The 14,924-nt window shown below is 45.1% G+C and overlaps 1 protein-coding gene across 2 annotated transcripts in view; it reads left to right on the top strand.

Annotated features, from left to right (window-relative positions):
• Positions 1–5,646: 5,646 nt before the first annotated feature.
• Positions 5,647–14,924, top strand: part of PID1 (phosphotyrosine interaction domain containing 1) — a 79,434-nt gene continuing 70,156 nt past the window's right edge. The window contains exon 1 of one of the 2 annotated variants that reach the window (XM_088466566.1): positions 5,647–5,799. In XM_088466566.1, coding sequence (XP_088322692.1) covers positions 5,770–5,799 — 30 coding nt within the window. In that variant the 5' untranslated portion in view covers positions 5,647–5,769. Of the gene's footprint in view, positions 5,800–13,787; positions 13,867–14,924 lie in introns of those variants that run through there. The other variant, XM_088466568.1, reaches the window with a different exon arrangement.

Raw genomic sequence — 14,924 nt, 5'->3', positions numbered from 1 at the left:
GGCACTACTGGGGGCACTGCATAGGGGTAAAGATAAATAGTACAATAGAAATGTAATAATAAAAAAAATATAAAACACATAAAACCCAATACTGAGTATAGGCACATAAAGAAAGAATTTAAAATGTATACATATAATCATACATTGATGTGTATACTGAATAATCAATCTACAAAGGCATTTGTTATGGAAACCCTGTAGGCACTAAAATAGTAGGAATTAAGCAATGATTAAGCACCAGACGAAAGTCTTTAGATGGCAAAAAATCCAGTTACAATGTTAGTTGATTTACTGGCCTGTGATAAATCTTGGAGGGATCCTTAATTAGCGATGATCTCACAGTCAATGTTATTCCAGTGCAAGCAGATGGAGCCTCTTAATAGTATTCAACACCTTGAAAAAGCTGCTCATATGCAGTGAAATGCGTTGGAGATTTCACCCTGGCTATTGGCACTTGTCGCTTTGGAAGCAAGCACTGGGACGCTGTCTGGATTTAGGACTATGGTCCTCATTCAGACCCGCTAGCAAGCGCTATGCGCTCGCAAGCAGGTCGATGGTTGTGCATTGTGCACGTGTGGAATGCGCAATGCGCGTGCGCAAGCCCCGCAGCAAGTGAGAAATTCTCTCACTCCGGGGCTCGCTGCAAACGGGGCGGCTGTCGATGTTGATCGACAGCTCGCCCCGTTTTGTAGGCGGGGTGGGGGGGTGGCTGGACAAACGGAGGCGTTCCTGAAGGAACACCTGCCGTTTGTGGGCAGCCCTACTGACATCACCAGTGATGTCAGTAGTGAGCTTCCGGCTCTATTAGAGCCGGAAGCTCACTGGGGCTTGCGGCAGACGAGATCCTACCACAAGGGTCTTGTCGCAAGCCCAATGGTCGCGATGGTCTCGACCATCGCGACCATCACCTGGACGCTCGCAAAAGCTGTGGGTGGTCACCCACAGCTTAATGAGCGGCTAGGAGGCTGGCTTTAAAAAAGGAAAACGTCCGCCCTCATTCAGAGCGAGCGCTCGCTTTTTGCGAGTGGCTCTGAATGAGGTCCTATGTGCAATATCTCCAGCAACTAGCTATTAGGAGGCTCTTGCATTGGAATACCATTGACTGTGAGATCATCGCTAATTAAGGATCTCTCCAAGGTTTTATCACAGGCCAGTAAATCAACTAACATTGTAACTGGATTTTTTTTGCCATCTAAAGACTTTCGTCCGGTGCTTAATCATTGCTTCATTTCTATTATTTTAAGCGGGGCACTACTACTGAGGGCATTAAGGTGCATATGGAATGGAAAAGTATGTTCCAAGAGTGACAAGAAACGGTGGTGTGTCATGTTGACATGCCCCATTTTCCAGTGGCCACGCCCCTTGTGACATGTGACCACACCCACTTTGCACATACTTCTCCTTTTTGTTACTTGTCCTGGGCTCCAAATACCCTAGCTATGCCACTGGTATACAGTGAACAATATAGACAGATGTGGTCAATACACAAATTGAAAAAGAAACATAATTATAATCTGAAAAAAAGGGGGGAGGCTGGGCTGCACATCCTAATATAAACATAATAGGAGGTGCTATTATACTGAGACCTGTAGTTCTAATGCAGAAAAAACGGAAAATGTAGGTGCACACACTAAGCACAAAGGGCCATATCCAATTAGCTGCGATAAGCCGCAGCAGTGCAAAAAGTTTACACTTGTGCAAACTTATTGGAAAAAATGCGTACCGCGCTATCCTTTTAGCCGCGGCTATTCGCATGTGCGAATTCTTCATAGTCAAAAGCAGCAAAAAATTTTAACCATCTCAGAGCAGGTATAAAGTTAATTGTTAATTAGCTAAATTCGGCCGATAGTGACATGTCATTTTTGGGGTGAAAAGGTAAAAACTGTTGGGAAATAGGTCTAAAGTAATGGTATTGGTATTTTAGGGAATGTATGGATGGGACATGTGTTTTTAGGATTGCAAGTACAAGTAACAGTTGTATTTATAAAAATTTTTTAAAAAATGCACTTTTATGACACAAAAACATACTTACATCCATTTTAATGCACCCCCAATTTAACCACAGCATTTATTTTTCCTCAAAAAGTGACACATGCGGGCCAACAGTGCTCAAAGTGTTTGCATGCGAAAACTTGATGCTTTCGTGTCTAATTGGATGTGATCCTATGAATACTGATGATCAAAATATTTATACTAAACTCTAACAATTAACATGGTTTTTAAATAAGGTTCTTAGGTGCCCATTTATCAAAGTTAATTTGAGGTAAATTCCACGTAAACACCTGTTTTCGGGGATTTACCTCAAATACTAAGTATCCCCCGGATGTATCTCCGATACCTGCTTTGATCCCTCCATTGCCGCCCGCAGCCGCCTCCCACATAGGTTTCTATGGGGGATGCGTTGCTGCCAAATGTATCAATATCGTGAATGCAAAGCATTCCCGGTATTGGCCCCAGTAGCTAACGCCATCTGAAGATAGCGTTAGCCGCTGTAGTCTATGGGGACTTACCGCATGTCAGCCGGTGGAGGGATCTCCCAAATCCCTCCGCCGGCAATGGGCGCCGCTCATGTGCAGTCCGCGAGACTACGCATGCAGTAGTCCCGCATGCACTCCGGCCACATCGCATGTCTCCCTGCATGTACCACTACATACATTCAGTCGGTATGATCGCATTTTGCAATGCGATCATGGGCGGTACTGGATGCCCTGATCGCATTGCAAAATGTGATCATTAATAAATGGGCCCCTCAGTACATGTTTGGCCAAAAGTGTTTGCCCACCTACCACATCACGGTGAACCTAACCTGGGTTCCTAACATCCCTAATACTGACACATAATTCTAATCTGCGAAAGGCATAATTGCAGACCAAAGCATAAGGAGGGCCTTGCTCGCAAGAGCTTACACTCTATGTAGTAGAATGCGTGCTTTGGGGCTTACAATGCAATTCCTTGATGGATTTAGAAAAACTGATACTGAATCCACCAAAACTAGCCAGACGGTATGCAAACGTAACAACTATTTACCTGTCAGTTAGCTGTCCACTGAATGAGAGCAGACTTGTGTTAACATAATTTAATTACCTGCTGCGGAAAGGAAACGAAAGGGGAAAGGTGAAGAGCAGCCTTTCCTGGAGGCCTTTGTAAAGAGCTTTGTGAGTTGCAGAATATAAGGAGGAAAATAGCTCCCATGATTATTTGTGTCACAGGACAAGCAGCTCAGAAAGCCCATTACAGGCTTATAACCTGGACTCCAGGTGAATAAAGAACATTTAATCACTTTACAAATGCAAAAACAGTAACAATCTCACTTGCGCTTTCGGATTGTTCAACAATGGCTGAAGATGTCGTTCTTTCTTTTAATCAATGAAACCGTCCTCTGTGTTAGATCAGCCCAGGGCCGTAACTAGGGTAGTGCGACCAGTCCCAAGGCACAGGGCACTGCAGGGCAGGGGGCGCTGTTTGGACCTGTCAGTTTTTCTGTTTATTATCATTCTCACTTGTAGCTTCCTCTTCTTTTATCCCCAGCATCTCCTGTCCTCCCCTATCTCTTTCCTGGCCCTTCCACATGAGGCCATGGCCTCATGTGAAAATTGACAGGCCCAAACAGCGCCCCCTGCCCTGCGGTGCCCTCTGGTCGCACCACCCTAGTTACAGCCCTGGTATTCATCCTACCCTGGCCCAGTGTTGCAGAGACTTTGGGCTAAGGATGGCCATTTACAATTGATGGTTAACAACCATCAATAGTTTGTACCAATGCGTGATGGTTTTGCCATTGATGTTGGACATCCGATTGTTTTCCGTTATTGATGGCAGGGAAGGTGGTAATTTTTTTTCCCCTTGGTGAAGTGCTTATCTCTGGGCCTGATTCAGTATGCACTGCTGATCGCAGATTCCCAATGTTCGCACCAGTGCACATGCATAGCTCCCAACTGTCCCACATCCAGCAGGACAGTCCCATTTTTTTGGGACTGTCCCAGTGTCCCACCCGCGGGCCACAGTGTCTCTCGATGGGGGGGAAGTTGGGGGGAGCACAAACAACTGCTCTGTTATGCAGAGCAGCGGGTGTGCAGGAGAACAGATGCCGTGCGCATGCACACGGCATCTGTTCATCAGTATACGGAGAGTGCTGGGCACGCCACCATAGTGAGGTAAAAGGGGTAAACCACGAGATTCCACCCCATTTTCCCGAGGCTCATCCCACTTTTCCCGAAGCCTCGTCCCTTTTTGGTCGTGCAAGCACGCCTATGGCACGCGAACTGTCCCTCTTTGGGAGACCTAAAAGTTGGGAGGTATGCACAATTGCAGAAGAGGTCTGCGATCACACATGCAGTTCAGCAGCAGATAAACAGTCTGCTGCCGTTTCTGGACAGGAATGGGGCGGCAACGGCCTCAGTTTCTCAAAACGAAGGTGTGTCTCCGCCGTGGGGGGAGTGTAGAGACTAGGAACTGACAGAGATTTCCTGGCCTCTATTACTCATCTGTGGCGTCGGGCTTGTGTGACCCCCATGGCAGCGCAGATGATCCGTTACTGCTCGGATCAGTAATATATGCAGGAGGCATGACGCCTCCTACTACATTACCATATTAATGCTATCACGGCCGCTACCATGTTAGCAGCTGTGAGTCTCTGCGTCCGCAGCTGAATCACCCCTTCTGCTCCCAGCGGCCTGCTAAGCCTATCCCCCCTCCCTAACTTTTCTGCCGCCTGTCTTTTCCCGCAGCATGGACAGCCATCGATGGTTTAGTCAATGGTTTCATGCCATTGAGGTTGTCTACTGATGGCACCAACATTGGTTATACCACCGATGGCCATCCCTAGGCTCAGGTGCTGGGAGGCAGAGACTCTGAAGGGGGAATGCCTACACCCTCTTGTATACATTGTGCACATGGAGGTCTTGGATCACAGCCTTGCAGAGGGGTATGATTACTCCTCCTCTGCACTCCTACTGGGTGCCTACTGACCTGGGTAATCTGTACCCACTCCCCCCTCCTCATACACAAAAACGATATATATATATATATATATATATATATATATATATATATATATATATATATATTTAAAGCGCAACAAAATTTGCTGCGCTATATAAGAAACAGTTAATAAATAAATATATGGATGTGTGGCAGTGCTATCTTACCTCCAACTATAAATAAGCCCCAATACTTTTTTAGCTAATAACAGATGTTAAGAATACTTTTCCAATAATGAATAAATGCACCTAGGTTGCTGATATTGGTGGGAAATCAGTGGTGTATGTAAGCAGAACACTGTCACACCCGGGACACATGCATGCTGTCAGGTGTGGGACAGAAGTATAATAAGGAGGAGGGAAGGAGACTTCTCCATCACTGGTGCCAGTGACACAGTGACAGCAGCACTGACAGACGTGACAAACTAGTGACAGCAGCACTGGCGCCTCTGAAATGGTTAATACGTTTCTATGGTAACAGCGCATGTGACTGGACTGGGACGGAGCGGCAGGCGCGCATACTTTCTATGGTGTCACGTCACACCCAGGGGGCGGGACATACATTGGGACACCCGCCCCTTTGCTAAGAACGCCGGGACAATAGGGGGAGACAGGGGGAGGAGAGAGGAATGCCAGATAACGGGCGGAGTCTCTCGGGGTAACGTTTAGAGGGAGTGGGCGGGGTTATCCGGGATAACGGGGAGGGAGCAGCAGCTGTACCGAGGGGAGCGCCGGTCGGGAGTGCGCACTTTGCAGACGGTGAGAGCATCCTGTGCGCGGAGTCGGAGGAGAGATGTGGCAGCCGGCGAGTGAGAGACTGCAGGTAGGGTGCGGGCGGGAGCGAGAGCCCGGTGCCCGGGGGGGAGACTCCGTGCCCATGGTTGCGCTACAGCCCCGGGCCCAGTGTGGAGGGGCGGCTAACAGCGGGAGGGTCACGGTTCCCGGGTGGACATGTCTGAGGAGGGTATGGGATGTGCTAGTATCTGTGGTATTGGAGGGCATTCGTGTTTGGTGTCATGAAAGAAAAGGGTATTACAGCTGGGCAGAGGGCAATGGAAGAAGGGGTGGTTGCTGGGTACAGAGGGCAGCACAAAAAAAGGTTGACTGCTGGATATGGGGCTATGACAAAAAGGTGGATGCCTGGTGCAAAGGGGGCATCGAAAGAAAAGGTAGATTAATGTTAGGCATGGGGCAACGGAAAGAAGGGAGGATGACTGCTGGGTACAGTGGGCAATGGAAGGGAGGTTGACTGCTGGGCATGGGGCAACGGAAAGAAGGGAGGATGACTGCTGGGTACAGTGGGCAATGGATGGAAGGGAGGTTAACTGCTGGGCACAGGGGGCAACAAGTGGAGAGGGAAATAACTGGGCAGAGGGGGCAACCGATGGAGGTGAAATTCAAATAAGGGGGGTGACTTATGGGCCAAAAGGGCAACAGAAGGAGGGAAGGATGACTACTGGGCAACGGATACAAAGGATGAAGGGGAGGAAGCAAAGTAGAATAATTACTGTGAAGGGAGGTGATAGAAGAAAGTACCAGGGCAGAGGGGAGGGTTCCTACACCTTCAGACAAATACTTTGATACTCCAGACATTTGCTGTTATTTCAACAATACGAAACTAACAATTGTAGTAAAAAAAAAAATCTTTGTTCAAAAATAACTAAAAAAAAAATCTTTGTTCAAAAATAACTCCTTCATATACGGTCTTTACAGAACAAACCATCTTTTGTGTTACTTTTGTTATGTTCTACGGAAGTAGGTCTTGAGTGGAGAGAATTGGGTTGACAGTGTGGCTTACTGCATTACAACCTGCCCCTGGAGGGTATACCAAAGGAAAGGGCAGTTTGGTGTAGTGTGATGATGATCTGACTTCTTATATGGGGCACTTCTGACTATCATAGTGGATAGAGCCTTGGATTTCCATTTGTCTGCTTATTGGCAAGTCTCATGTGTTCATAGGCGTGCTCATATTCTATTTGTCTACAATCCAAATAGCATATTGTTTAGACTGTTCCTCAGTCACTGTGAATGTGGCCTTCTGCAAATATCACCTAGTTATTGGTAGCATGACGTAAATTGGTGACACAGAATCATGGAGAGCTATACCAAAGGAATTTGAGGAATGTGACATTGAGATCTTAATCTGGGTACACACTTCTCCGATCCTCTGGGGAACCAACTCCAGACCAGACTGTTGACACAATCCTTCTAGAGACCTGGTCGCAGATACAACACCTAATCTATGCGTACACACCTGTCTAATTTTGCTGCAGATCTCAAATCTGCATCTGCTGAAAGGATTGTGTCAACCTACACCCTCTTCCATTCTTTGGTAGGCCAGCTGCCACTCACTGCTTAGTGGATGATTTGGACAAACCCAGTCGCAGGAGTGTACACACTTCTACATTGGTCAGGTGATTGTTGATCTGGACTCTCTAGATTTTTCAGCTATTTTAAATATCTTTTGACAAGACAAGGACTGGATGAAACCAGAGGTTGTGTGGGTGGTACACACTCTACTTATGTTGAACCAATTGTTTGGTCGAAGGTCAGATTGGATGAGAATTGGACAAGTGTGTATCCAGCAGTACCTCTTTGTACATGTGTTTGTAAGTTTAGTTAGCCCTGTAATTCGTGTCTAGTCTATCGATCTAAATAAGAATGTTTATCTAACTAAACATGGAAGATTGTATTGTGATTGCACAAGTTCTATGCCTGTGTGTATATTATTGTAACTATTAACCATTTGACTGATTGTTCTCCTCATGCTGCTTATCATGAACTTATGCTGATAGAGCAGAGGTGGGGACTATCTACAGCCGGGGGATTCAGAGTGCTACTGGGTCTCTCCTGCCTGCTAGCACTATTAAGGCCATGTAAATCCTAATAGAAGCCACTCTATTGGGTCCATTTTACACTGACCCTTTAACTGCTGGCACCCATTTTCAGAAAAATAGGGGTTCTCCACATTATTTCACCATGCTGATATAAGAAAATCCTATCTGTTCTGAGAAAAAGTTCACATTTGTAAAATAAAAAACTTGAAGTAATTCCTGAGAAAGTCGATAAAACTAAAATAAAGCATTGGCTTGTTCATTGGCGAAAAGAGGAAGTTGGATAGGGTCAAAAAGTAGTTGTTAATTTAGTAAAGTAGCCTATATATTTTTATATTTAGCAGTATTTATTGTATAGCTCATAATTAGTTTTTTTTTTTTTTTTCCAATATCTTTTTTGGAGTTCAGCAAAAACTTTGCTTGACTCGCTTGTTGCTTTTCACAGTTATCTAGTTATAACTCATTAACACTGTTCTGTTTTTACTTGCAGCATAAGTCAGTTTTCATATTCAAATATCAATATTTGTAAAATAGCAAAAAACACCTGTGCATGGCATAAAGGTAAAAATAAAACAAAATGATAAGGTGTAGTTTTAAGGCTGGTAAGCCTGTATACCTGGTTGAGGTGTATCAATCTAAGCACGAGGTCTTAATATTACTGTGCAGAGCTGGCTTAGGACTGGATCACTAGACTGCTTTGAGGGGTCCCACAGCCAGTAGTGGCAGTATCAACCTTTTGTCGTAGACAGAGACGATGTGTCCCCACTAGATACTGGCACTGATTCCGATTGCTCCCTCTCTAGGATCGGCAGCTCACTGCTACTAGAGATTGTCAGGATGCCAATCTCGACCATCAATTTAGTGAAGCCAATGGCTGGTACACTGCCAACTACCAGCATCTCCAAACCACACACAATGATGGAGTCGGTTATGCACCTGGCTCTGTGCTCACTTGTTTACACTATTTCCTTTACTAATTGTGTCAGTTTGGTATATCAAAGAAAGAGTATTCTATCCATTGATCTGCCTGAATACCCTGAGATATGTTGCATATCCAATTATGGGCCTGATTCAGCAAGGATCACAGTTATGATCGCAATAGCGCTTACGCACGCAGTCTCACTGTGAAGATATGCTAATGATCGCGATGCCATACGCAGCCTAACATAAGGACGCCCACTTTACCTTACACACATTCGTAATACTTGGCAAGACTGCGAAACCATCGGTAACACCGAGTACCATAGCAGCCTCACGCACACTTGCACAAGGTCTGACCTTACTCAGGAATTGCTAACCTCATCGCACGCAGCTGCGTATGGCATCGCAGTGGCTAATTTTATGCACGCCACTGCAACAGTGTTCAAACAAACTGGCACGCCTGCGTTACGCTGACCACCCCCATCACTGCCCCCAAAAACAGTACTTCCTGTCAATCACTCTGCGATGGGTCTGCGTAGTTAATGCGATCGCAGTAGGGTGTTCGCGCACTGTGAAACATGCGCAGAACGCAACAATTGTCCGATTGCGTGCGTAATCGCAATAGTGATCCTTACTGAATCAGGCCCTATGTCGTGTGTGTGTGTGTGTGTGATTATAATTAGTGTAAGGTGGGCATGTGGTATGTTGGTGGGTCGGACCTGTCTATTGAAATAACTGGTGGGGCTGTTGATACTAAGGTAGTACACAGTTGTGAAAAAGTTGTGGTATACCATATCGACATTGAGGATGTTGACAAGGTCAATGTCAACATTCACATAATGTCGACACGTCCACAATGTGGACAATATCAACAGTACTATTTTACCCTAACCCTCATATGTTCATAATGTATCATGCATAATAACGACAGTCTGAATTCCAACAAGCAGCTACATACCTGTGGAGGGGTGGTGCCTAATATTCAGTAGTAATACATTTTTAGGACCATGCAGGACAAACCCCAGCTGCCATGGCAACTAAACAACAATGTCCATTTTCTTGGCTCAGTCCTACCTCTGAAGGCAGGCGATGCATGGTGTCTGTATGTGCACAAGATAGTCCCAAGATTTGTGGTTTACAAAATGCATAGCACAGCTCTGCGAACCGGTATTATTCTTACGGTTAAAGCTGCTCTCACTGGAAACATGAGTGATGTCACCTTCTTCTTCTTTTTTTTTTTTTTTTTTTTTTTTTTTTTAGGTGTCCAAAAGTGCCTGTGGTTATAGCAATTCACTATGCCCAACACATTGGCTGGAATTGCAAAGGTGTGGGGAATCGTCTAGTCATTTTTTTCATTTATCTAAGAAGGACACGTTGCGTTTTCTTGGTTGGTGCATGGGCTGGCATATTCCATTTTTGTTTTGTCAGTGCACGCAGACTGGTTTGAATATTTTTCTTTTTCCCCCTCCGTAGGGGTGTATAATGAGAACACAGGCAGGGTTTTAAGTGCTTTGAGGTGGCACAGGCTGGCATGTAATCACTACCAAAGTACGTGGCTTCCACCACTAAAACTATACAAGAAATTTGTCCATGCCTGAATTAATGGTCTTTATTATATTGCACAAACATGTATACTGGGCTCTGTGAACATAATCACTTGCACATATGTTTTGCTGAACATATTATGCTCAAAATTGCATCCTGCTGTAGTCTTTAGAAGGCATAGAACAGCCTTAAATAAAATTATATGTTTAATTGTAACTAGTTATCAAAAGGTATTTGGACGTGTTTATGATCGTTACCAGTTGCTCTTTTGTATTAAGCAACTTCTTTATTTTGTGAGCATGTATTAACAATGGGCCTGATTCAGAGATAGACTGTATTGCACAGCCGGGAAATGAAGCAGTAGTGCAGCTTGTGTGCGTGCAACGAGGTTAGCAATTTCTGAGTAAGGTCAGACCTGTTGTAATTGTGCATGGGGGCCAATGTTACCTCGATGTTCCCAATGTGTACGCAGGACTGCAAGGTGTTACGGTTATGAGATAGCGGTAGTGGGCGTCTCTATGCCGGCTTTGCGATTGCATTCATTAGCATATTTTCGCAGCAGGACTGCGTGCGTAATCGCAGCAGTGATTGCAATAACGTTCCGTAGTGAATCAGGCCCTCTTACATGCCTGGCTCTATCCAATTCGGCCTGACGCGGGCACTGATCGGGGTTTTGTTTTGTTTTTTGTCGGGACCCGAAAAAAAAAAACGGTAAAAACACAGGTCCGCAAGCTTATCGCGGCACCTTCGTGTTTTCAGGGAAACTGTCCTATTATTTCAACCGAAATAATAGGGTAGGGTGAAAAAAAAACAAAAAAAACATTGGCTAAAATCAGGGATAATCGGCGAAAAATCCCAGTTTTTCACAGATCGCGGGGTCAATTAGCGCCCGAACAATGTTCGGGGCTAATTGGATACCGCTCTTAGGGCCCTATTCAGACCCGCTCGCTAGGCTGCGATGTTTGCAATCTGCGCATGCGTATAAGTCGCAGTGCGCGAACTAGTCCATGCAATCGGGAAGCGCTCGCTGCGCATAGCCAGCTCACTAGAATGACAGGACAAGCCGTTTATGGGTGGTGACTGGATGGTCGATGAACATCGAGGGGGGCGGGGTATGGGGGGTGCGAACGCAGGCATGCCTGAGTGTCTTAACACCGTTTCAGAGGCGTTCATAATTAAGACGCAGCGTCATAGTACACGTCACATGGTTGTTTTACACACTGAAGCTCTCTCAGTGCTTGCGGTAGGGTATGGTCGACCACAAGTGCTGCGTTTGCTTCCGATGGTACTGAAAGTGGGCGTCTAAATACACATCGCGATCTCGAGGTAAGACATAGTGGTCGTGCCTTGCCGTGCGATCGCAGGAATTGCATACTCTGGCTCTGTGCGAACGCATCTAGCGAGCGGGTCTGAATTGAGCCCTTAGTCTGGATGTGATATTCTGTAAGTTTTCTTGTAGTGTCTAGAATGAGTCCTATGACCAGTTCTGTTTCCAGTGTAGATTACAGATTACTTGTTTTCAGTATGTTGACATTTTGGACCCTTTCCACAACTAAAACTTGTACACTGAAACCTAGATGAGAACCATTAGGACTATGATTATAATAACATTTTTATTATCTGCTGGTTGGTAAGTTTCCTCTGTAAATAAAGCCTTGGTGAGCAGGACACCCTCTACCTTCTCTCTCATGTGCAGCTTCTTTATCATCCTTGTATGTAACAGTGTCCATTTATGTAACACTTCTTATACTCTCTTTCCGCTGCTGTAGAGGTTTGTGGTGCCTTACAGGTAAACAATGATAATTATTAGGTATTTTTTAGGTTTAGGATATCCTTATGTCTATATCAATCATGTTTAACTTGCCCGGGGTATTAGCCTGAAACACATCTGTCACTTCTGTTCCACCTATCTATGTACTATGCTCCAGTTTTAGTACATGTTCTCTTGTTTTAATCTTAATACTTTCTCTCTAGAATGATTGTAGACTTTTCCCTAGTGTAGATTTTTGAAATGTTCATGTATTAGAAAGTTTATATCCTACTTCGCTCTCCTCTGCCTGTACTCCAAGATATACATGAGGACGATTCAATTGTTTTAGCCGCTGCTATTTGTTTTTGGTAACTGACGGAGCAATGAAATTGTTGCGTGATTTGGGCGCGAAGAGCCGCAGCTGCGCACATTTCTGCTCGCAGCTTCCCGGGGTGGCGAGCAGAAATGTATGATAAGCCGGCCGGTTGGGTGGCCAAAGCAGCCCTTTAGACTGGGTTAGCCACTGGTCCCCAAACGGAGCAACAATTGAATTGCTCTGTCGGGCTCCCATTGCATTTGGGCACCCAGAAAACATTTGAATCTCCCCCCTAAGTGTTCAAATTAATGGAAATAAACTGGTGTATGCTAAGCCGTGTGTAATTGTTTGGCAAATATGATAAATCATGTCAGGTCCACTTTAAATCTCTATATTGGTCTGTCTTTCAAACATCATAAAAGGTTATTTGTGGGTTTTTGGATAATCCCGAAATTAACTTTGCATTGAGTTTTTCTGTAAGAGCTAGTGGTGGCAGCCATTTTCCCATTTAAACTTCTTTGCTTTTAAGAGTCAAATATAAATGACAGATTTTGTTAAGTTACTACATTTATAATCTAAATTATTGCTATTTTATAACTTATTTAAAATGGGAGATAGTCGGCATCACGGCGTGTGGGATGCCGACTGTCAAAATACCGGCGCCGGAATCCCGACCGCCGGCATCCTGAAGGTAAGTATCTGGGGTTAGGGGGATGGGTGGGTTTAGGGTTAGGCACTAAGGGGTGAGGGTTAGGTTTAGGGTGCGGGAAGGGAAGCAACAACATCTCTACCAAGCCTAGTGCTTGCTGGATTTTCCTTTCACCTGGGGGTCCCCAGAGTGGGAGCGCGTCTTATGGACTTCAGAGTAGTAGGAACGGAATTTAGTACAGACGCTTGGGTCCGGGCTCTTATCGCTCAAGATACAGTTTGACTTTTTAGTCTCCTCCTCTACCTTGGTTTTTTACCACAGGTTTGGACGACAGGAGTATCATTTTACAGTAGACTATACACAAGTTCCATCCACGAGTATGGTGGTCCAGGTCCCCAGACCGGGGAAAGAGGATTTTAATCTAGTCTCTTCGTGGTTACGAAGCCGGATGGCTTGATCAGAAATCTCAATCCATTCCTACGGATAGAGTCCCTTTCTCCGGGGAAGACGGTACTAGGAACGATCACGACATCTCTGAATATCAAGAATTCCTATCTAGTCACCTCTCCAGGCGTTCCTGAGTTTCGGATTTCGAAACTCTCATTTCCTCTTACCCTTCAGCTTATTATTTAACCCTCGGTATTCACAACAGAGGATCACTATGTTCTGTGTACTTGCTTTGCCTCCTCCTCTTCCGTTTGTTTGTTTTTTCTCAGCTCCCCTCGGGCACAGTTTTTTCTTAGACTGGGGTATAGATGGGGAGGAGCTAGTCACACTTCTTGAAATTTAGAGTGCCAGCACCACTTAGTACCGTCTATACCCCACTGTCTTTAGCCTCCAGTGTTCCCTATGGAATCGGAGAAAGGGATTTATCGGTAAGTACCAAAATCCTGTGTTTTTTTGTTTTTTTTTGTGTATATTTAGGATGTATAATAGGGGATCCGGTCAATATCCCGGCAAAGGGGATGCCGGCACAGGTATCCTGAAGGTAAGTAGCGGGGTTAGGCACTAAGGGGAGGGTTAGGTTTAGGCACCAGGGAGGTTTAGAGATAGGGAGAGGGTTGCCTTACCGACCGACAGGTGTTTGTATCCTAACCCTGTCAGGATGCCGGCATTGGGTTTTTGACCGCCAGGATTCCGAGCGCCGGCATCCCGTACTCAACCCGTATACTTGGACAGTGCTGAAAAGCACTGATCATCCAGCACACCTTGATCTATAGTACTGCCCAACCACAGGACGTAATGAAACATTTCTCTACCTCTTTTTTTGATTGTAAAGGAAGCCTACAAGCAATTATATAACAAATAGGAAGTAAGCCTGTAATTTTCTATTTGTATGGAAATCCAGACATAACAATTTAGTGTATTGTGGTGCAATGTATAAGGTCAGAAAAGATCATAGCACAAGTCAAACTTGCATTCATAATAGCTAAGTATACTATCGGAGATCTGATATGATATTGCAGTCCTCTGCTCTTGGTTGCCAGCAAAACTCCTATTCATGCATAGAACCGAGTGTCAGGAAACCAGTGAAAACATTATAGCTGCAGAGGGAATGTAGCTCCAGATGTTGCCTGGACTTAGAGAGAAGGATGACGTGACTAACGAGTGGCGTGGGTCTGAGGGGTGTGCTAGATGATGAGAAGAGTCTGGGATTGTCAATGCCAGCATATTTAGGAAGTTACTTGATCTAGTAGAGGACACACAATATACCATCTTTGCGGGAAGAAGCATTACCGACACTGCCTTCTTGGCCTCCCTTGTGAGTTACTTTCTAAATTGCATTTTAATTTTTATTCAAAATGCTATTATGGTAGAAGATATTTGTTTTCAAACTGCTAGAAAGTCTACCGACTCTGCCTCCTTCTGTAGGCATGAAGTGGCTCTAGCCTCGAGAGTAGGCTGCAGCAATGGAGGGGAGGAGGACGTGTAA

This window comes from Taudactylus pleione, unplaced genomic scaffold (genome assembly GCF_031769625.1).
Source record: "Taudactylus pleione unplaced genomic scaffold, aTauple2 ptg000066l, whole genome shotgun sequence".
Taxonomy (NCBI): domain Eukaryota; kingdom Metazoa; phylum Chordata; class Amphibia; order Anura; family Myobatrachidae; genus Taudactylus; species Taudactylus pleione.
This window is presented reverse-complemented; position numbering and strand designations above follow the sequence as displayed.